The sequence below is a fragment of the Dromaius novaehollandiae genome, chromosome 2 (genome assembly GCF_036370855.1).
Source record: "Dromaius novaehollandiae isolate bDroNov1 chromosome 2, bDroNov1.hap1, whole genome shotgun sequence".
In the NCBI taxonomy this organism is placed as follows: Eukaryota; Metazoa; Chordata; class Aves; order Casuariiformes; family Dromaiidae; genus Dromaius; species Dromaius novaehollandiae.
The window spans coordinates 60,960,561-60,984,157 of record NC_088099.1 but is presented as its reverse complement, the minus strand read 5'-3'; the positions used below and the strand labels follow the sequence as shown (position 1 = coordinate 60,984,157).

Genomic DNA, 23,597 nt, shown 5'->3' with positions numbered 1-23,597 from the left:
CGAAAAATCCCTTTCCTTAGAGGAAAATCTGAAACAACAGTAGCAGGAACATTACTACTTAATGGCTGGCATTTCCTTTTGAACATCTGATGACTTATCTTTGGTATTTCCAAGAACAGGCGATTTGCACAAGTATTTCTGCTCACAGCTAGCAATTGTGTTTTACGGACTGCCTAACAAATGTTTTTATCTAGTGGCAAAATATTAGTGCTTCTTGCTGCCCAGTGAATATAGACAGTAATCCCTCTATTTGAATCAATCTCTAATTTTCAAATATCTGGAGCTAGCATTGGGAACTTTGTATTTTTAGGTCTAGAAGCCCAAAAAGCCAATATATGCTATTGACACCTCTTTGACTGATGTCACTAACACACCTGGTTTAAAAATAAGTAACACAAATAATTGTAACAGACTTTTCTAGAAAATAAACATGAATGGCAAATATTCAACAATGCAATTACAGAGCAAGTCTTTGCATGACATTGTTTGCACTATTCTGAAACACAGCTGATAAATTGTGGAAGACACCTGCCCCTCCCTCAGGACGCTTCTGAAAGTGATATATATCTGTCCTGAGACTTCTCCATGAAACATTATTTTTGCATAACAAAAAATTACTAGAAATAAATTACTTTTATAATGAAGATTTATTTTATGATGTATTGTCATTACAACTGTTTCTCTTCTGAGGCAAAATAGGTGACAGTATATTCACAATTACTATTTTCATTTAATGAAATACAGCCCAAGAACCCAGTGAGGATCAATGCCCTCTTATATTTGGTGATTCATGAACAAAAGGGAAGTTAGTACTTTCTCTAAAAGATTATGAAACTAAATTGTCTGCTCCTGCTTGTCTGCTTTCTCAGGGTATGTCTATATAATATGATGCCATCACATACAGAAATCATCAAAACTAATGCTGAATGTGACAGTTCAAGTATCAGTAACAATCATTTTAGAATGAATTAATGCCAAAACTGATCTTCGTATGAATGAATTCCCACACATCACTCTCAGCTTCTTGCTCCAGCTCTCCCACTTTCTTCTGAGCCCCACTCTTTTCCCTTTTCAGCTCTTCCACTTTTCATCTATCCTGTAATTAAATCACTCTGCATTTTCTTTATTTTTCTCATTTCCTTTTCTTGTTGTCCATTATAAAATGGGGATTACAACAATCACTGTTTCTGAATTCTCTTCGTAGGAGAGTTTACGAAGATACCTCAGATTGGCTCTTGTGGTCTTTGAAAGGAGTCTCAGCTCCTTTCTCAGTTTTTAGGGCTTTATTGCCTCATTGCTGGGTCCTGTCTGACTACAACAGCTCAGCTGCTCACCTTGTCGTTTTTCTTTTTTTTAAGTCAGTTTTCTTCAAATCTGTTTTCAACCTTCTCTGGCTTTTTGTAATTCCCCTACACACCAAAAATGAACAGTCTGGGTCATTCTTCCACGAATACCAGAAGTCCCCTCTATAAGAAGGTCTGTTATAATTTCAGATGACAAACCACCATGAAAACAACTCTGTATGAGGCCATTTATAACCCTCTGGGCATCACAGTCTGTAGATGCGACTATACACATTTTTGCACTAAGGTTGGATTGTAATGTTAAAAAAAGTGTAATTTTCCTTGTTGTCTAACATGATACTAATCATCAGCATATTCATTACTCTCTACAAACTTCCACTATTTCATTCCACTGCTGTTATGCCTTACACCTACAAATAAGTGCTCCATATAAAATTTCCTTGGTTAAAAAAGTGAATCAGCATATATATTTTAAGCAGTAAAATTCAAGACTAGCACAAACATTCTAAAGACACGTAATTCATTTAGCAGATGAAGCTGGTAACTTGATGAACTACTACTCTGACAATGAAACAAAGAACAAAATCATGTTTGCTTACATTTTGTTTCCCTATAATATATACTTTATCATGTTCTTTGCAGATGGCTTGACCAAAACTGTCACAGATCTAAGGAAGAGACATATCACCAATTCTACAACAAACAGCAGCTTGTTTTGACCACTTACATGCAGAAAGTGAACCAACCCTTATGGTAACTTATAACCCACCAAAACACTCTTCAATTTGTCGAGGAAATAAATCACAATACTCTTGAATTTTGAATTGAATTTTGAATCACAATACTCTCTTTGTTTTCAAAATACAGAAAACACACCTGTACTTTTACACAGATTTTATACAGTCTTAAGACTGTTGTATCATTTTTCAACTAAATCAAATCCACAAATTCCAGGAAATGCACATAAGCCAGCAACAGTACTTCGTCTAATATATCTTGGTAGAAAACATCTGGAAGATCACAGCATTATCAAGCCTAACTAGTGCAAACTCTGCAAACTCTTCAGTACTTAGCTTGGAGACCATGATAGCTATAGTTGAGGTTAAAAGTTATTTCTTAGCCCATTCCTATAAATCCAAGAGGAAATTAAAATCCAAGGCACCTGTTAGAAGTTTGCAGTAACTATCAATGTCTTTACATGCTTCAGCATGTTTCTTCATCTTCATAACAGTAGTGTTCTTCGGTGGCAAGAAGAAGGGTAACTGAGACTACAAAAGGTTGTTAAGAATAGCTGATTTAGACAGCAGTAGTTGGTTTAAGTCAAATGTTCCAGTCTTTGAAAGGGTCCCTGTTGTCCTTACATCACCTCCATATTACAAGAATGGGTGTATATAGATATATGTATGAATAGGCACACATGTATACACATATATGTACATACAGAGAGGCAATGGATAAGTTAGAATATGGGAAATTCTGATTAGATATAAGGAAAAACATTTTTGCCATGAGGTTGGTCAAATACTGGCACAGACGGGTTGTAGGATCTCGATCCTTGGATGTGTTCAAGGCTCACATGGACATAGCCTGGAGCAACCTGGTCTGATTAGATCTGCTCTGAGCAGTGGGTTGGACTTGATGATCTCTGGAGGCCCCTTCCAGATGAAAGTATTCTGCCATTGGATGATTCCATGTATGTATAGATGAGGATAGCGCAAGTCTTAACATTTCTCAGTCGGTCTCTGAATTGATCTGCCTTTACCAAAAGTATTTAAATTTTTAACTTCTCTTGCTCATCTGAGTCTCTTCAATGTTCTGCTCAGTTCTTTACCTTAGAGTTAACTATGCCAATATTTGTCATTACTCAAAGGATCCTTTTGCTTTATCTCCAGCTTTCAGGACACTAGACGAAGGTATTTCCTGTTTCTCCTATTTCACAGCTATTTTCACAGTAATTTCACAGTTAATAAAGTAAGTTAATAAATAAGAATTCTGAATTTTATGTTCATATTTTGCCATCATCTCTCTATCTGCTATTTTGATCCAAAGGCTTCACCTCATTTGACGATATCTATTTTGCTGGCTTTCACAGTGTTTAAAGAAATTCACAATGTCCCTTTTTTTAATGTTAGAGACTAAAAGAGTCCTGTTCTGGGCTTTTCTTTCAGCTAAACAAAATGACAGCAGGAGACAATGACAATTTTAAGAACATTTTTTGGCAAGTTTGTTGTACCAGTTAGGAGTTTGGATTTGGTTCCCGAGTCTTATAAAAATCCTCTTAACATTTCTGATACCATCTTCATTCAGGAACATTAGATAAATATCCTGGATTTGACATGAGAAACAGTTCTGTTTCATGGGAATAGTAGCTAAAAATAAATATATGCTTTTCCAATGTACATGAAAATTTTTGATCATAGACCTACAGTTTTCTATATTCATTGTACTTTTTTTCCTAATCACATTCTCTACAATTGCCAGCAGATTTTATCTTGTCATTTTCTTTATAGTATTTGTCTATATGCTGGGAAATTTGCTTTTTATTTGCTTTTTCTAAATTTTCATTTGTTTCTACTTTCTCTTTAATGATATAAATAAATAAATACCTCAGATACTTATGGTACTTCAGTGAAGGCAACTGTATAATTTATGCAGCAACCTCAGCTCATAACTCAAGACAGATTTTCTTTCCCTCAATCTACATTTAACATAATCTTATAAACAATTTCCACTACATAATTCCTTGTTGCAGTTGACCAAAAGCAGAGCAAAATATAGCATTTGCGATAATGCAAATGAATACACATTATTAGCTGTCCCAAGACAGTGGTTTAGGTAGAATGATTTCTTCCCAGTAATACATTTCAGTAAAATATGAAAAAAATAACATCTGAATCCCATTAGCAAGCTTGCTTATTTCTGTGTTGTGTAACGATATGTCTAAAAGTTGCATGTAAAATGAGTTTAAAGCTAATTGAAGAAGATAGATACTTTATTTGTTTATATCCATATAGCCATCCTTAAAGTATACAGAATCCAAATAGCATTTTAATGCTATTTTAAAGACTGGGTTGAAAACAGATGACAGATATAAGCAATGAATGATCTTGGACCTGATTTACAAAGTTTTCATTGCACACTGAGACAACTCTTACAAATTTCAACGGAGCTCCATGGATCCTATTTTTCAGAATTACTAATTTTCATCACTATAGTATGCTGGGAGGCAAAGGAAAGAAAAAGCAAGAGAACTCGTTTTTGGGGGGGGCTGGGATAAAAACGTCAAGCCATGACTACTGACAGATGACTGGTAGTTTGGAAATCTTGGGGCAGTCATTGATTATGCAACACAAAAAAAACAGGGGGGGAAGTATGAACTGGTCAAACAAGAACCTAGTTCCTGATATTAATACAAGTTATATTATGTGAACCGTTTTTACAAGTCTGGATAAAAGAAAAAGCAGTTTTTGCCTCTTCTCTTGGTGTTAGAGCCATTGCCTTTATCACCAAATTTGCAGAGTTTATGAGAGGTTACTGGATTGCTTTGAGTGCTTACCCTAGATTGTACAAGCAACTTTCCTCTTTAAAATAAAATAATGCAGTACGCATATAATAATAGTTCCCAAGGAAACAGGAATACTGGAGAACACTTTTCTTTTTTTTAATCAGGTCTTTTGCAGTGCTAATCATCAGCTGAGCAAGATGAGAAAAGGACAAAGAACGACTCTTTTCCTAAAAATGGAAATATTGCAACTACCTGAGTGAGTACTGAACTGATACAATATTTTGCACATGGCTCTGAAGAAAAAGTCCCCATCAAGCATGGAACCTGATGCAAAAAAGTATCTAAAAGCCTTCTGGGTTTTTTTTTTTTTTGATATATGATTATTTACTCTTCTCCTGCTTATACATCTATCTATCTATCTATATATCTCGGCACACTAAAGAAGGAACAGTGAAAGTGGATATATCTTTTCTTTACCCTGTAGGCTCAACACCTTCAGCTTGACGGACTCGCCTGTGATTGTGTGGCAGTTAAAAATATGGCAGCTAATAGCAATGACAGGCAAGCAAGCGCTGCAATCTCCATCTACACTGTGCCACAGATTTCACCTTTTCTACATAGGATTGCACTGACTCAGAAAAACTCATCGGACTCCTACAATATAAGAAGGAAAGAAAACTACTGTACTCTCTTTAAGAGCTAAGCGGTGTCAAGCACTGAGTGAAATACACTAGGCTACTTGGCACTGTGCTGATTTCATCTTCGTTGCACTGCAGTGAGGACAGAGTCATTACTCTTTAAGTTAGCACACAAATAAAAAGAGGAGGAGGAGGAGGAGAAGGAGGAGGAGAAAATAATTGGTAGCTGAAAGTTCTGTAGTGCACAGTGCTCAGCACGCTCTGCCCTTACCTGACAAGCTGGGACAGTAAGGTCATTCTCTTTAAAGTTAAGACCATAAGCTTTTCCTCTGGACTAAAATTCGGTGCGTTTCTAGGCAAGACATAGCACAGGTTTTTGTTCTTGGTAATTTGATTTTTCATTCAGGCAATAACCATTAAGTTTAATAATAAAAAGAATACAAATACTCCGGGAATGACATTTTATATCATCTAAATGGTGGAAAAACTTCATATAATTGCATTTTCACCTGCTAATTCATAAGCCTATCACAAACTACTTATAAGGCTCCAAAAAACCATGGGGCATTTCTAATAACATTAAGAATATCCCCAAAAGTAATAACTACAGATAACTAATTCTGAAGGAATTATTCAGTGCCACATTTCTGGCTTAAAAGCCATTCTGCAACTTAAAAAGATCTGGATGAGACCAGCTGTCTGTGACTGGATGGGAATCAGGTCAGCTTAACGCAACAAAACCGAACAGTAACTCTGAGAAGGGAGGTTGGCAGCAAGAAAAACACACTCTTTTTGTCTCACAGTGATTTACAGAGCAAATTAATAAACATGGAAAACATCTTATCATCACTCTCTCCTCTCTAGTGGTAGCACTAAATGCTGAAGGAACCTGAAGTCAAACAGGAATCCTTTTCGTCCTTAGCAGGTTGCTAGACCTCAACCATTTTTATGTATGGAGCAAGGGAAAAGCCTCTGCTCATGACGCATGAAGCAGTGCAGCCTCCTCCTCCCTTATCCTCAGGTATGCTAGTTTTGTATTGCTGGTGGGACAAAAATCGTGATGCAAAATAATCACAGAGGACTGAATATATAATACCAAGCAAGAAAGTGCTGTTTTAACAAAGATAAGGCAGACTGCTGAGTAGTCACTTCACATCATGCCAATGCCCACATTTTCTTATATTTTCAATTCTGGAGAAGGCTAAGGCTTGGTTCCTCAGCTGCTTGCTTGTTGTCATGGGCCACAAGCATGCAGGGAAATGCTCCCTTTAATATCAATAGGTGGGATGAGAGCTGAATGTTAAATGGTATCAGCTTGTTATAAACAAGGCCACAGTCCAGTCCCAAAGGTGAATAATACAGAAGGGAAAACACTGACAACAGCAGGAATGTTTGCAAGTTTTCATGATTAATTTAATCTCCAAACTCCTAATGCCCTGAAACTGTATCATTTCAGGCTTTACATCTGTCAGGTCGCATGATCTAAACATATATGGCTGTTGTCAGCACTTGCGTGGAACACTTCTAAAGGGGAGAGAGTAAGCTGGGTGATCCTGGGTTAACCTCTGCATTAGTGCTGCTGGTTGTGGGTTATATATTAGCAGTAAAATACAAACATTAGGGATAATTCTGGGGCAGCAGATACTGTCCTTCAAAGTCTATGTAAAATCAGTGGCCTGAGCACTTACTGTGAAACACTGGCTGGAGTTCATCCTTCCACCTTACAGCATCCATCTCCCAAACTCTTAATCTGTGATTATCAATAATGAATTCAGCCTCCTCTTATGGGAGAAGCAGAAAAGGGAAATGCAGAATGACCACACGCAAGATATATAAAGTTTATGTAAAGAAAAAAATATGGAACAGTTTATAAAGAAAGAGGGCAGAATACACTCACTGGAAGACTGTCAATTTTCGCAGGCAAACTCCATTTCAGTGCTGCACATCAGTTTTACTGCTGATGAGCCCAGTGGAGAGATGCAGAACAGGTAGCAGCCTGTTTAACATCCAGTCACTCAACCCTTCTCCCTACTGGAGTAGTTTTAATGGCCAAATTATAACCATTAGGACTGAACTTCCTGATTTTTGGCTATTTGCTTTTCTGTGGCTGCAAGTTTCAGCTCAAATCTATCAATCATTTAGAAAAAAGTACCACCAACTATATTAAATCTAACATTTCCTAAGCTTTGAATGCTTGACTTTCAGTGTTCCTCTTTATACAGATTTTTATTCTGTGCTGTTACATACTGAGATATTGCTAAAATTTGATTGACTGGAATTATCTTAATACTAGGTGCCAATATCAACCTACAGATGAAATCTGAATGTTAAACCTAAAAGCCTACAAAAGGCTGCTCAGATTTGTAAGAGTGCAAGAATAGCAGCCATATCAAGCAACGCAAGCTGTCAGTGAAAAGGAAAAAAAAAACCAAAAAACACAAACTAGTTTATTCCTTAAGCATAACTAAAATATAAGTTTTGATATTTTAACTTTCATAAAGTGAACAGATGCAATTATGACTGTTTCTATTTTCTGGTCTGTCATTTCAAAGATGGCCTTTAAGCTATGTGAAAATGTTGAACCATAGTTTTCAAAGCGGTGTGGCCTACTTCTACAAAATTTCCTCCATTTCTGGGAAATTGAGATTCATCCTATCTATGTGATGCCAGGCAAAACAGCAAGACATCACTAATCTTAGTAGATAATTTTCTGTTCTGTTCTTTCCAGTTTCATTTAATGTAAAACAGTAAGTTTTCTTGTCAAATCCAGCCCTCTCTATTTTATCAAAAATGACTGTTTTTAAAGGCATTGCTTAAACATATGGCTGTGTCACATAAATACTCGATTTTGTATGCAGTCAGTCTGTCTGGATAAATTGAAAATTTCCTCAAATACATTGGATGTTTGTAGTCATGCATGCTTTCCACTGCAACTTCTACAGTCCTTCAGGTTTTTTATGTGTATTCGTATTCAATTCCTTTTAATTCATTAAGACCTCTCTACCTACGGTTACAAATAGTAAGTAAATATAATCAAAATGTAATTAATCAGAGCCAATGGTAAGTTCTCAGGCTTTTTTCACCTTTTTTTTCCACCTGTATAACCTAGTTCCTTCTGATCACATACCACCCCTTCAGTTGCTGCCTAGATAGGAAGGTAATAGTAAAAAGAAAAAATCCTCTTACATCATTAACATCTTTTAATGAAGGATAGGAGAAGCCAGTGTAATTTAACTAGCCAGTTCTCTCTGAAGCAGCAGCTCTGTCATTGGGAGCTCACGTTAAAGGACAGATGGATTTTCAAAATTGCCTAAGTGAGTCAGAAACTGAAATACTGATTTCAATGGGAATTAGTACATACTATAGTATAGTATTAAGCCTTGGTGCCTACCTGCATCTCCAGGAGCCTTCAATATCTTGTTATATCTGGCTACAAATGACCTGCCCAGTATCAGGCACACTATATTGCCAAAGCCACAGACCAGCATTTAAATATCCTCCACTGTTCCAGCCACTAAAACACCTCAGGTCAGTACCTGTTTCATTATCTTTTTCCACCACCTGAAACTACCTACTGAAACCTCCATTGCAGGAGAAGAGTCTGAAGTGAAGGAGTGATGTATCCTGTGAAGCATTCTGTCAAACTTCTAACAAAAATAAAAGAGAATTTTGCAGACTCTGGAGGAAGAAATTTAATTTCCAAACTGTGACAGAGGATAAACAAGAAAATTAGGCTGCCTGCAGCCATTTGATTTATTCCTGAAGTCAAGACCCCTAATGATAAAGTGGTTCTGAATTGCTTCATCAACAATTTAGTTTTGCCTTAGTGACATACCAGTGTTATTTTCTTTTCCTTGCCTTCCATTCATCTGACAATTGTCTGATTCATTGTTAGCTTTGAAGCCACTGCTATTCTCACAGATGTTATCCACACCTCTGGGATTGTTGAACTTGCTTTTCCCTTCACTTCTCTCCCCTTTTGTTTTCATTGCTCATTTCTTCCATTTGTCCAAACCCATATGATCTCTAAACTCTCCCTCAGTTCCTCTTGATCATCTGCAGGGCCATCAAATATTTCTTGAAAGTTTAGCAATCACATCAGTAGTCATAAGTACTGAATAACTAACTACCATGAAAGCACGACACCCAGCACTTTCTATGCCATAATGTAAAAACCACAGGTGGACAGAGCCGTGATACACACCGAGAGGTGCATGACGGTGATGTCCCTGCTCTATTCTGTAATCTAATGTACACCCTCATCAGTAAGTGCTAAAGGAAAAAGCTCGTTATATCACCTTTTCCCAGTAAATCCACCCACAGATTCATTTCATGCCTTCTCACATATTGAGGCTGCTACAAAAGAAAAAGTAAACAGCCTGTGGAGTAGAAACTTTGACCAAGATTCCCAAAGGAATCTAGGCATTTAACTCACCGTAGGATCAAAGGAAATTAGGAACCTAAATTTCTTTGCCAATCATCACATTTATTACTTAATTGGTATAGTTTATCTCTCTCTCTCCAATGCTATCAATTCTTTAATAAAACTAAGAACTGCATAAATGGTAATAATGTGTAATTTTTTTATTTAAAAAGTCTTACATTTTACCTAAAATGATTCAGTTGAAGAAAATTTTGTTTAACAGCTACCCATAGAATTCCTTGTAGCTGATAACAGCAACCTCGCTTTATTCTCTCAAGATTGAGGCAATCTGACTTTTAAAGTTGACAAGACTCTCTTCAATAAATAATCTTTGTTAGTGAGCAAAACTAACCTTTTTATATAATTTAGTTCACTTCTAGACTGATTTCATACTGGACACAAATAATGGATAATTTCAGCACTTAAGGTTCCCTTTGGTGGGAAGGTTCTGGGTGAAGATCTTCCACTGCGCTTTTGTTTTGTTTCTTCTTTATCCATAAAGCTTTATCATGACAAATATTATTACTTAATATTTACATTGCAGCAACATCAAGGACCTCTCTTAAAAATCAAGTTCCACTTTACAAGCAATGCATAAATACACACAAATCTGAATTCCATACTTCATGCAGGCTGCATGCCAACATCTACCATTTGATCCCGTTACCACTGAGGTAATCAACACATTAGGCATGTGATAAATACCTGCTAAACTTACAGAATGCTCTCTCTTCTATTTTATCCAGAGAGAGAGAAGGCATGAAGGTGCTCAGCTGAAGAGAAAAAAAAGTGCTGTAAAAGGGGAGATCTGGACACTAAGTTTGGGAAAAGGAACTTCAAGCTGCTCTTACCTGACCTGCAGCTTCTGCAACCTACAGTCAGCTGCCATGAAGGGCTTGCTTAGTCTTTCCTCCTTGTCTTCTCAACAGGCCTTTTAAAGGCAGCTTGGTCAACCAAATCAGTTTTCAAATAAGGTATAAACATTAAGCTATATTTTACCATCGGAACTTACAAAAGAACTCTCTTTGGGTAAGTGAATCATGCAGTTATCCAGATTAGTACAGCTTCTTACGTCACCACAACTTCATTGCTGTCCCAAAAATATATTTATATATGTCAGTGACTTATTATATCACTTGTAATATGGTGATATGTAATTTTATGTCTGCTTTTCTTCTGTTTGTGCATATTTTGAGGTCCTTATTTTACATATACAGTTTAAACTGCTTAATTCCCTTCCACTTACCTATTTTGTTAAAAATTAATATTTGGACTTTTAAAAAACATTAAAGACAAAACCTACCCAGATTTAAGGTACACTAAGACTATGGTTTAAGCTAGGACCTGAGAAAAGTTACATTATAACTGAGTCTATAATTCACATAGCTAGTTCCGCATCTATAAAAAATTTACTCATCTAACTGAAAAAAAACAAATCAAATCAAACACAAAATTTAGGATAAAACAAATATTTTTGGGCTGCATATAGAGCTTCAACCTGTCCCCCGTGCCTATGCACCATGATACAGAGCTTGATTGGTCACTGATTATTTTTTTCCAGAGGACTCCTGAATCATTCAGTGTGGGAGGCAGACAACGTTCACTGAGTAAAACACTACTCACTATTCTGATTTACCTGCATGGTTCAATATGCAGATTCCATCTTATATTTAATGTGTATTTCAACTCTTTTCAATAAAGACAGCATTTTCTCACTAGCTTTTCTATAGTGCTCATTACTGTAGGAGATGATTGCTTCATAAATCTACCTATCTTTGCAATATCTCTGTGAGGTGAACAACTGACATCATTCCCTTTCTACAGATTGGATGTTAGGGCCAAGACACATAAGGTTAAAGTCATGCACTCATTTTTAGTGCGCAGTCTGAGATGCCTACAGGCTGGGTTTTTTTGTTTTAGAGTACACAGCATTAGACAAATTCAGACGGAACATATCTAATCTCACTGACTCCAGTTGCAGCTGTGAATGTTCAATACTTCCACAAATTGGACCTCTGGGTCTCCAGTTAGGTACACAGAAAATGAGGATCAAACAATTAGTGTGATCCACCTCCAAAAAAATGGCTTACAAAACTCGGTCAGCATCATGAGGGAATTTTGTTCCAGAGGCAGCATTAGAACCTGGTTCTCCAGGGGAGCATTCTCCTGCCTTCACTATGAGATCCTTAATCACATTGCAATGCCCTCCTTCATTTCTAATACAATTTCCAACTTCTGCAATAACAATTTGCAGACAATATTCTACTCACACTACATCATTGTGACTCAGTCTGACCTATTCTTCAATGGCTCCCCAACCTCCTTCTTTAAACAGAGGGCCCTGCAATTCCATATCTGAATCTCCTGGCTGAATCTCTCCTTTCTTCACCTTTCATTCCCACAGTTCCCACTCAGCAGATCTCTTTTCCCATTTTACTTCTCTGCTTCAGGAAATACAACCTGCAAAAGTCCCATCTGGCCTCTTAGCCCAGTTTGGCATACACTCAGTCCTTTTGTTTTAGGGGACAATAAGTTATTCTAAGATAAGTTCTGCTGATTACTTATGGAGAGATATGTGGCAAACTGCTTTGTTAGTTTGTGCCTCAAGACTTGTCTGCTCAGTGTAAGCTGCAAATATCCCTGTATTAAAGGGAATTTCTGCACTGTGCAGGGATACCCAGCTATTTTTACTACAAGGGCTTACTGGCCTCTGTGTCCTGATGTCAAGACTTCGGTTTTGGAGTTATCTTGGTTAGTCCTTGCTTGAAGATCCTTGCATCATGTTCCCTTTCGTACCATAGTAATGCCCTCAGTATTCTTAGCCAATTTTTTTTTCTACCTCTAAGGATGAGAAGACACACAATAATTTATGAAACACTTGGAATATGTAAAGCAATATATGCAAAAGCAAGATTCGAACTGACGTGATGTATGCCTTCACACCAACCCAATGCCTCTCTGAGCTTTCTTATAGCCTGCTCTGTCCTCTTTAGACACCCATCACTACCACTAGTTCTGCCCACTGATACCAATACTCCAAAAGTGCTGCTGCAGATGCTGAGGACCAAGCCAGTTTTGCTGTCACCAGGGCTGAGTGCTGCTGTGCTGGGGGCCCTGGTTAATGTTCTGCCCTTGCTAAGGGAAATCCGCAAGGTCTCTCCAAATCTGGAGCTCACTTGCTTTCTAGGTATCACTCAATTACCTTTGCTAGAGAAAATTCGTAACTAGTACTCCTCAGAATAATACTCAAAAACAAGAGGTGTGACTTTGGAATGGGCTAGATTCTGCCAGAGCAAAGCTAAAAAAAAAAAAGAATCTTGAACAAAATGTCCTTTAAACTACAATAAAGCTTTCATTTCTACTTCTGATTGTACATGCTGCAAATTAAAATGTAACATTCAGTCCTATAATCATTTTTTATGAAATGCCCTATAATATACAGTAGAGTTTTCATGAAAAAAACTGACGCCTATACAGAAAAAATACAGCTTTATACATGTCTTTCTCAAATGATAATACCTTCTTCTTATTCAAAGTTTTGAATAAACAGTTGTATTTATGAAGGAAGCACTAATAGATTCAATAAAATCTCACAGTATACCAGGGTCATAGAGGTTATAAGAAAAGATTACTGAGTGAAGGCTGCTTATTAAAGTATCATGTTACACTTAGAGAAGCCACAAGAAGAGATCAAACGTCAATGTTATTTCCCTCATGCATTTCCCTCAGCACAAAAAGAAAACAGTCAACATATGGTACACAGAGACTATTATTCATGGCTACATGTCCAGTGCCTCAAGCAATGAAAAACATAAGTGCTCCTAATTCTGTCATTATCCTTATTATTATTACAATATCTTCTTTTTATCATAACCATTTTGTCTCAAAACCAAACCTGCCTCCTGCCACGCTGGTCTAGTGCCTGATGTTTGAATCAGAGCCCTGTGACTTAATACTTTTCACCCTCTGCCTAATTCTAGCTCTGAAGCTTGGCACGATGTCCAGCTCCTCCGTCTCTGATATTGACTTCTCGCTCTCTGTAGTGTTCTATAGTTCATCCTGTATCATAGCTCATAGTGTTTTATCCTAACGATGAGAAAGCTTACTGTAATAACGGCTGTGGCAAAATATTTCTCTGTTTGATTTTCCCACATCCTCATCTATCATTTTTGAAGGTCTTGGAAAATTTCCTTTATTACTCCTATTTTGATTTTTCCGTATTTCATTCTTCCTACTGTTCTTTTTTTTTAATCTCTGACATATCATGTGATTGTTGTAGCTCTGCTCATAAACTATTAATGAATAAATTAGCTCAAGATGGTTTATGAGCCAATATTGATTCAAATATCAACAAGTTGCTGTTAATGGAAAGAGTGCTCATGAAAGTATGGATCCAACTGGTCACTGAGCATTGCATACCATGTATAACATGATACTACTACCTGTCAGTACAAAAGGGACACAACAGGTTAAAACTCATAAACCAAGAATTCACAGAGCACAGACAGAGGCTCACACAAAATGATGATGTGCTCTACGCAGTAGGCTCACTCTTAGAGCACTTAGGGGGGATATCGGAGATGCAGGTTTAATTCTCTTTTCTGTCTGAAGGGATTTAAACCCACATCAGTTACCTCACAGTAGAATGCCCCTGTTACCAGGCTGTAAAATATTCTGGGGTAGGACTTCCTCAGTCCCTCTGTTAAAATTGTTCCACCTGGGATGAATCAGTAACTATTTATTAGATAAGGAACTAGAACCACTGTCTCTCACTGTCTTTCCCAAATTGGCTATAGGTTTGTAGTTGCAACCAAGAGGGCAATGAATAATAAATTATCTCATGCAAAGAGCAATAGCTTCATCTGAAGTAAGGGACAGAGCCTCACTCCGTAATACCCTCTAAACCTAGTTCTTAACATATTTTTCTCATGCAAGATGGATAATGAGGGTGGAAGTCACTAAATGAGCAACTTGTACTCGTATCTCTCACAGTCTACAGTCAAATACAGTAATAGTACTTAAAAAAGCAGAAAATCTAGGAAAAATCTAAGTTGCGGGGATAAAATTGAATACTGTAACATAATAAATCTGCGTGAGAGAGACAAAGCTGCATCTGCAGCCAAAATGCTGGCCTTTCCTATTAGTACTTGTGTTTGCAACTTTAACATTCTTTTCTGTAGTTCATTTGAATTCAAAATATAGGCATGTTTCTTAAATTTGACAATAACTGGTACTATGGATAAAATGGTAATGAACATATGGGTAGATGTTTCGCAGTAGGAGGGATCACAGAAATAATATTTTTGCCTTCATTCTTTGGTAAAAATGGAAATATTTAAGGGAAAGATTTTCAAGACTATGGCAGCAGATATCAAAGTTAAGAGATTCTGGTAATTCTCATGCCACCTGCTTGTAAACTACTCACCATTGCTTGTAGTCAGCATCACAGTTGCAGTAGTACTTGGGATCAGTACAGTTGCGTTCAATGCCACAGGCACATTTTTGAATGCCAGGTCCTGATCCGCCCCAATAGTAGTGCTTCTCATTGGCTTTTCCGACCCACCAGGTGTATGGATTCCCTTCTGCAGGGAACAAGAACACAAGGTTATGATGCATCAAAGAGGTAGAGCTTCATAATACATTAATTGGGCTCAGGTGTTTAATATGCAAACAGCATTAACAACACATAACTGGACAGCCATCCTGCATAGCTGGCAAACAACTGCATTCATTATTACTGAACAATTCAAAGGGCACTGCCAGGTGAACAAAACACATTTTATTTTCTGTATTCACACTAAGTATAGCTATTGAATTAATCAAATTTTTTTACCTTGTATACTCTTTGTTTAGCTTTTAAATTGTTCTCTCTTTATGTAATGAAAACATGTGAGCAAGTTCCATAACTATTTCAAATTAATTTCAAGTTCATATAGTTAGCTATCAGATGGATTATTCAATATTTGACCACAAATGCTGCACAGAGAGAGGCATTTATTTTCATTTAGTTTTTAAACAACAGCTTTTCATTGGAAATTAATCTGTTTTCACTGAAAAATAAACAAGTTCATCATGCTCTCTCCAGCTGGTCCAAAGCAAAGCTTAAACAGATAATATCAGGCTCCAAAAGAAATTTAGCAATTTTTTTTACAATTTTTTAAAAAATTGATGATTTTAGTGCTTGAGCAAAGGTCATCTCGCCTTTGATATAATCATATTCCTTGGCACTAGGTTTGTAACTTGGTATTTTCACATGCTGCTGTAAGTTTATTTCTAATGTTTTTGGACTAACTAAGCCTCTTATGTGGAAACAAATATAGAACTACTTTAATTTCTATTTTATAAAACACCCTATTAGAAAGGCTTCTTTTCATACCCCCAGCTCATCAAGGCACTTAAATATGAGCTTAATTTTAGGCCCAAACGAATAGCTCAGTCAATTTCAATATAGTTATCTTAGTGGGCTTTCACAATTAAAAAACACGATGGAACTCAGCCTATAAACACGTTTCTTTATGTCTTTTTTTCTTCATCTATACTGCTGTACACAGCATTCTGTTATTAAAGCAAATGAAGCCATTTGCATGTAATTCACTTATTAACACATTTCACATGTAAAACCCTCCCTGACAGATATTCCATTTTTCTATCTTTGAAATAAGACTGAAATATTTTGATAATTTTCTGTCTGTACACCTCGCTTATACATCTCCAAAAACCTGCATCCATAGCCCTAAAAATAACCACTTCACAATTAAATTTCATCATCTAGACCATAAATCCACTTCCTCTAGACGATAAATCTACTTCTATCCCAGAGATATGTTGGAAGTAATCCACACAGATCTTTAAAGAAAATTAAATTCTAGAGAGAAGGAGAGAGCAACCAAATACCTGCAGGCACATTAAAAACAAAAAAACCAAAAAACCCACTGCCCCCCGAAAACACTGACTTCGTTTAATGCTTTTGAATTGTTAAACACAGTATAAAAGTAGCACTACTGAAAATACAGTACTATGACAAATTTGTGGTCACTGAAGGTTTTTATTAGGTGCCACTAGTGCTGCACAGTATGGCCATTCGACCACAGAGCGAATGCCCTGGCTATGGCAATGGAATGACTCGATTCGAGATTCTTAACTGGCCATTCTGGCTGCTGTGCCTTGATGACCAAGGGCGGGCGGGCTGCGAGGCAGAAGAGCGTGTTATGGGAACGCCGCAGCAGCATTGCCAAGCTGTAATAAAACGTATCAGACATGACACTCCTGGCTTCCAGAAGATTATTCCATGAGAGCCATTTAAAGGCAAACGCTGACTTTCCCACAGTTAATGACTGACTTATTTTAATGGATAGAGGATGCAACTATAGCCTGAGTGATATTTGGAGCTGCCATCATATTTTTTGTCGTCTTTGAGGTTAGTTTATGTGCTGCAGTGGAAAAACTATAGTTTCAGTCAAAATTCTGTTTGTTTACACATTTCCTATTGAGCAAAGGATCGCATGATTCAAGCAGCAAGCAGGTCACCAAGAAGCAAAATTGTTGACTACAGTACCAGAAGGAAATAAAATTACTTAGATTTGTCAAAAAGAGGATTAAAAATTCAGAAACAGGTAGAAATGATTGAAGTGGGTGAAAGTGACAGCATAATTACACACCACAGCAAGGGGTGCCGCAGAGCACCATGACAGACACAAACACAGCATGTTTTAACTCGTTTACATGATAATTGACATACAGATTTAAATCCAGGATGCTTTAGACAAATATTTTTCACATCTGTTGTTTTCAACATGGCTATACTGCTTTACTCCAGCTAGGGATCTGGCCCAGCTAGGGTGCATGTTCCTCCGTTATTAAGAAAAAGCTTACGACCAGGCTGAGGAACACGAATTTAGGAAGATACTAAGACGCGTGATTAATTTCCAGAAAAGTCAAGGAGGTAAGCTCTGAATCTAGGGGTTTTGCATTCAGCATTTATTCTGGTGGCCATCCCCACGATCAGGAATTCCCACACTGATACACAGACGACTGGTGGCCCTCGTGGACACTACGGATGGTCTCTGAGGGGAGTGCAGGCTGTGCTAGGGCTCGTGCCGCAGGGCACCTCACTGCCTGGCTCCCACCACGGGCTCCCATGCTGCAGGACAGACTCCGCATTACCACACAACCTCACGCACCAGAATAGGATGATCCTCACACTGGACCACCTTGCTCAACAGGGGTTTGTGCAGGAGGCCCTGCAGCTACCTCATACTCCACAGTTGATAAAAAAAGAAAAAGGTGGGGAGACGCTATTGTGCCCCACTCTGCACCGGCCAAATGAGAAAGGCTCTTCGTGACCACCCTGTTTCCCTTCAGCCAAGCAAAAGAAGGGCAGGATTTTTTCTGGAGTTTATAAGCCCCAAATTAGGAATGCTATGCTATGCAGATACATATAGCCAGATGACAGAGTATGAAACACAGAAACACCATGGGGTGGACTAAAAGAACAACAGAAAACAGAGGCTGGAAGAAAGATCAATCATGAAGGGAACAAACCATTTAGAAATAGGACCATGCTCTCCCTCTCCCATTTTGCCCCATTTTATACAGCTATTGTCTCCTTTTGAGGGTGTGAATGCTCCTGTTTTACAGCTCTCTATTAGTTCTGTCCTGGAAATTGCTGGAAAGGGCTGATACAAATTAAACGAAGTAATGCACTCCAGTATGAAGACTGATCGCTAACAGAAATCATTCTAAACATCAGAGTATTTTATCATACACAACTATTCTGCTAACATATTAATACTATTGGCCTTGGGCTTTAAAAGTGAATAACTTCAGTTTAAGGAGGAAAAAAAGTGGAGGGAAAAAGGTTTAAATGTACATTATATATATATATATATATATATATATGTACATATATATGTTGTCAAGTGTATTGCCATGACTAGTTAACACCAGAAGACATTTTTCTGTTTTTGAAGCTATCTTTTCTTCGCATGGAAGCAAATTTTGAGTCACAGAATGACATATTATTTTACTGTTAACAGCTTATTTTTTTCAAGGGTTTGTGGAGAAATAGCATCAGGACACGAAGGAGCAGGAGAGGAACTTGCTGTCTGCCTTGGCGTTTTGATGATGCAGAACTACTCTCTGGGAAGGAAACCGCTCTCCTTTGAGGACTGCTGTAGGAAGCATTTAAACAAGTACATGTGTACTAAGTGTATGATCAAGCAGCATCTTCATTTCCCTTCTTGAAGAGAAGACCCTTACAAGGTTTCAGGTGCTTTTATTCAGTCACTTGGAAGAAAAGTAATCATGCTATTGGAGTATAACGTGGATAGCAAAAAAATGAACAAACACATCCAGCCCTTAGGAGGTACATTAACCTTACAGACAAAGTTAATGTCTGAGGTGTGAAAGCAATTTTAGTGAATGCTCTTTTAAGGGCAAAATGGCTCATCTTATTTAAATGGGGTATGATATGGACATAGAAGTTTGCCAGAACATCAGATTCAAACCATATGGTTAGTGATTCAAATCTCACTCTGTCTAGAAAAAGCCTTTAACATTTGCATGTAATAGAGGTAATAGTGGTTGCAATGGCTTTGCAATGCTGCACTTTGGTGAAAATTAATGAAAAATATTAGTTCTTATTTAAATCCATGACAATGTTATCCCAAATTTGCCATAATTAAGTCACAGTTTTTAACAAATCTGGCCATCAGTGTTTTCTATTAAGAAAGGTTCCGTCTCCACAGAAAATTCAGAAAAGAGAAAAAGACTAAGGAAACCTCTTTGTATTCTCACAGATCTCGAGTGTCATAAAAAAGCCATTCCATTTTCATTTCATAAATATATCTTCTTGTGAATCATTTCTTTTAATATAAAAACATACCCAGCCAAAGTTAATGTAGTATGAACAGAACTCTTAACAGTCAATAATATATATATTTCTAACACCGTAGAACATACAAAACATACAACTTTTGCAAGAATACTTTATATTCTATTAAGCAGTTAATAAAACACATTTTTTAAATGCTACTGATTAATAAAAAATAGGATATTTTCAACATTTTGGGGCTCTTGTTTCAAAGCTGCTGAGTACCTCTAACTGAAGAGGCAGTATTGAGAGAACTCAGATTAAGCCATTGAATAAAGCGGACAGACACTCAAAAAGCGGTCAGTATTCAGACGTTTCCATTCACAGTACAGCCCTTACAGTGCTGATGACTGCGTTTGTTATTCATAAACTACCTTAAGAAGCTAAATGCGGCTCTTTCATTCATTGTCTCTTCTCAGTAACAAAGTTTCCTCCAGTCTCCTCATTCTTCCCTCATCAGAAAATACCACCTTTTGCAACAATAAGCTGCAAAGCCAGGCTGGCTGTAGTTGCCACTGAAGGAAGAGTGGAAGCCTGTTGCTTCTGCAGAAAGGGAGGAGGCCACCCTTGGCTCCAGCAACTACTCTTATGCTCCTTTTCCAACTTCCAGAAACAAGGGAGCAACAGGGTGATCATCCCAGGCTCTTCCCTTGGTTCTCTCTCCCAGCTCTTTCCCTTTCCTAGCACTTTATCTTGGGAGGAACAGCAACAGGAGTTAATATTGGCATTATTGCTAAGAATGCGGTCCATCTTGCCCGGTATTCTGTGTCTGACAGTGGCAACGGGAGGCAATACTTATGGACATGAGTGTTGGGCTGTTACTTGTGGTTCACTACCTTTGTGCTCCGTCAGCATCCAGTAATAGCATTATGGATGCTGAAGGGTTTATCTCTGCCTCTTCCTGTTAGTATCTGTTTATGGACCCACTGCCCGTGAATTTGCCTAATTGCCTTTTGAACATGCTTCTACTGTCTGCATCCACAGCTTCCTGTAGTGAATCAAAGCAAGCTGCAACTTGCTCTGGCTAAGGATGATCCTACCTCTACATGCCAGGAAATTTTCCTCACCTCTTTCTAGTCTTTAAAATCAAAGAGAATGGTTTAAAAGGAAAGGCAAGGAACACTTCCAAATCAAAGCCAATGGCTCATAACCTCTGAAAAAAGAGACCATTAAAAACTGCTCATTGGAGCAGTTTAACGAATGTGTTTAGTTGATCCCACACACACAATTAAGAGTTAATCTACTGGACTGGATGGCTTTGAATTGAAGTATAGGGAAAAAGGGAAAAAGGTGTTTAGATGATTGCCTTTTATTTTTCTTTTTGAAACGGGACCATTCCAGTTATCGATTAACATCAAGGATTACCTAATAAATTGTAGGGACTGTCAACTATTACATTACATGCACAATTGTTATATTTTTCAGTAAACCTTCTTTTATTCACTTCTTTGCTAACTGAACACATCAAAACAGCAGGAGTTGAATTGATTGCCCAGTTCTTTCTGTTTGGAAGGACAGGCCTAAAGATACCTTTCTAAATGGTTATAAAGTACCTACAGCTTTGGAAGTCTAAATTAATGATAGCTAGAAAGGAAAGTTATATACTAGGGATAACATATGATTAAAGCATTAAAAAGAGAAAACTTAAAAAAATGTTAATCTGCATGTGTGGAAAGGCTGTTAGAATTCTTTTATGTTTGAATGAAATGTATTCTTTACACTTGCATTTTGTATTAAGCTACACTAAAACATACAGCAATTTTAGACTCACATAAGGCTAGCTGTTGGGTTTAAGTCATGGTTCATTAGAGTCTGTGCAGGAGCTCTCACTGGTATTGCATTGAAGAAAGAGGCACTGAAAGAATAATTTTACTTCTGTTTAAGAAGTTCAGCACACTAACATGCCTCTGTGCCTCATGGTTCACTCTCACCTTGTTTTCTGTTGCCATCTTTTTTCTTGCACTATCAGTAGCATCTATTCCACACAGGTCAAACCACTCTTCTCAACACTGCGACTCACTCACCTCAGCTTTTGAAAACTTGGTATTTGGAAAAAAAAAAACCCAAACAGGATTTGGTATCACTTATGTATTAGGTGAATCCACATGTTCCAATTTAAGATTCTTAAAGTCAAGAAAGCCAAAGCTGGGTAGGCTCTGCTGATCTAGTTAATTTTGTGCTTATTTTATTTTGCTCACCATTTTTCTTATGTCTATATTCGGTCTCTGCCACTGATACGCATGAGTACCAGTATCAAGCTGATTAGACGCTTTGTGGGTTTGCTGCCCTTACCTTGTGTCAAGAAGTGCTTGCCTGGGCTGAGCATGTGGCTGCTGAGTAGTTTCATGAAAAAGGTAGTAACTCCTAACTGAAAACAGCGATCTGTAGAGCAGATCCTGCTCTTGTTTGGAACAGGCAGATCTGTGTCAGTTTAAGTGACTGACTAAAAAGCTGAATTATTTGAAAATGATAGAAGAATCTATCTGGCTGATGACATTTCCAGATTTCAGTAAAAGTACCAGTGGAGAAGGTGACTTCTTTAATGAAATAACAGTTCTACTTCAAATATAAAATGATTTTTTTAATGTAATATTTATACATGATAGTATTGAGGATATATTTCTTTTATTTTTGATATTTTCTTTATTTTCCATTTCTTCAGTAATACTTTTTCCCCTGTCTTCTGTTATACTGCACTGTGCAATATATGCACATGAATTTCATATATGAATGACATGTTAAAGGAAGTAAACTCCTATGTTACTATTGTAATTTTGTTACCTGATAAAACATTTTCCTTTCCAGCTAACTAGGAAAGGGACAGATAAGGAAATGGTTACTACTTATGAAAAGATGTTGTATCAGTGGCCATCAGTCTCCTAATGACTGAGAGAGTTAGATTAGTTGCCTCACAGCAACATAAATTCAGCATTTGAACAAATGGGAAACTTAAGGCAGAGAACAGAGATTTAAAAAGAAACCAACCAACCAAAAACAACAGCAAAAGAATGAACCCTTGGCAAACTCAGAAAGCAGGGCTCCCTAATTTATAGCTGCTTGTGAACTTTATGGAATTACAACCTGAAACTTTTAGTTTGTTATTTATGATAACTTTCAGTCTGTAGATACTTGTGTTTCTTTTGGTTCTTTTGTCATGGTGCTAGTATCTAATAAATTCTTTTTTTTTTCCTTTTTTCTTTTACTATGTCTATCCTGGAACATTTTTTTTTCTTTGTAAGTTCACCGAGGGACTTGGTCTATTTGACGGAACTATTTATTTACAAAAACTGTATAAACTATGTGAAAATTTAAGATTTAAAATCTGTTCAGAAACAGAACCATGAAATATGTAATCTCCCAATAAGCTTGTTAATACAAAAATTGATATGATTTGGTGTATAAACCCATAGTCAAGGCTTTTATTATTGCAAAAATACTTAAAATGAGATTTTTTCTTTCCTAAGCTGTTCAGAATTATGTTCTACTTCAAAAGTAATTCCTAAATGAAAAATGTTTTTCATATTATAGTAAAAATGAAGATTAATATTGGAAATGGCTTGAGAAAAGCAGACAAAATAGCATTGATGATTTTACATTGAAATTTTCATAAGAACATTTTCAATTAAGCCATTTTTGCTTGAGAACCATTGACCAGCTGTGTTTATAACATACAGTGAGGCCTAACTTTCTTTGTCCCAAAACTCTATGAAGATAATATAATGCATCCTCTTCAGTCTTTTCTTAACAGCACTTATAAACTAATTTTTGCCCTTTTCTTTCACCGCCATTGGAGGCAAGGTTAATGATCTCCCCAGCGCAAACCAGAGGAGTGTCTATGACCTCCAGCATCATATTT

At 37.1% G+C, this 23,597-nt stretch overlaps 1 protein-coding gene across 1 annotated transcript in view; it reads right to left on the bottom strand.

Annotated features, from left to right (window-relative positions):
- Nucleotides 1-23,597, bottom strand: part of CNTNAP2 (contactin associated protein 2) — a 1,147,482-nt gene that overhangs the window by 202,773 nt on the left and 921,112 nt on the right. Inside the window, exon 14 of the mRNA XM_064506638.1 lies at nt 15,296-15,452. Within this exon, the coding sequence (XP_064362708.1) occupies nt 15,296-15,452 (157 nt within the window). The remainder of the gene's footprint in view (nt 1-15,295; nt 15,453-23,597) is intronic.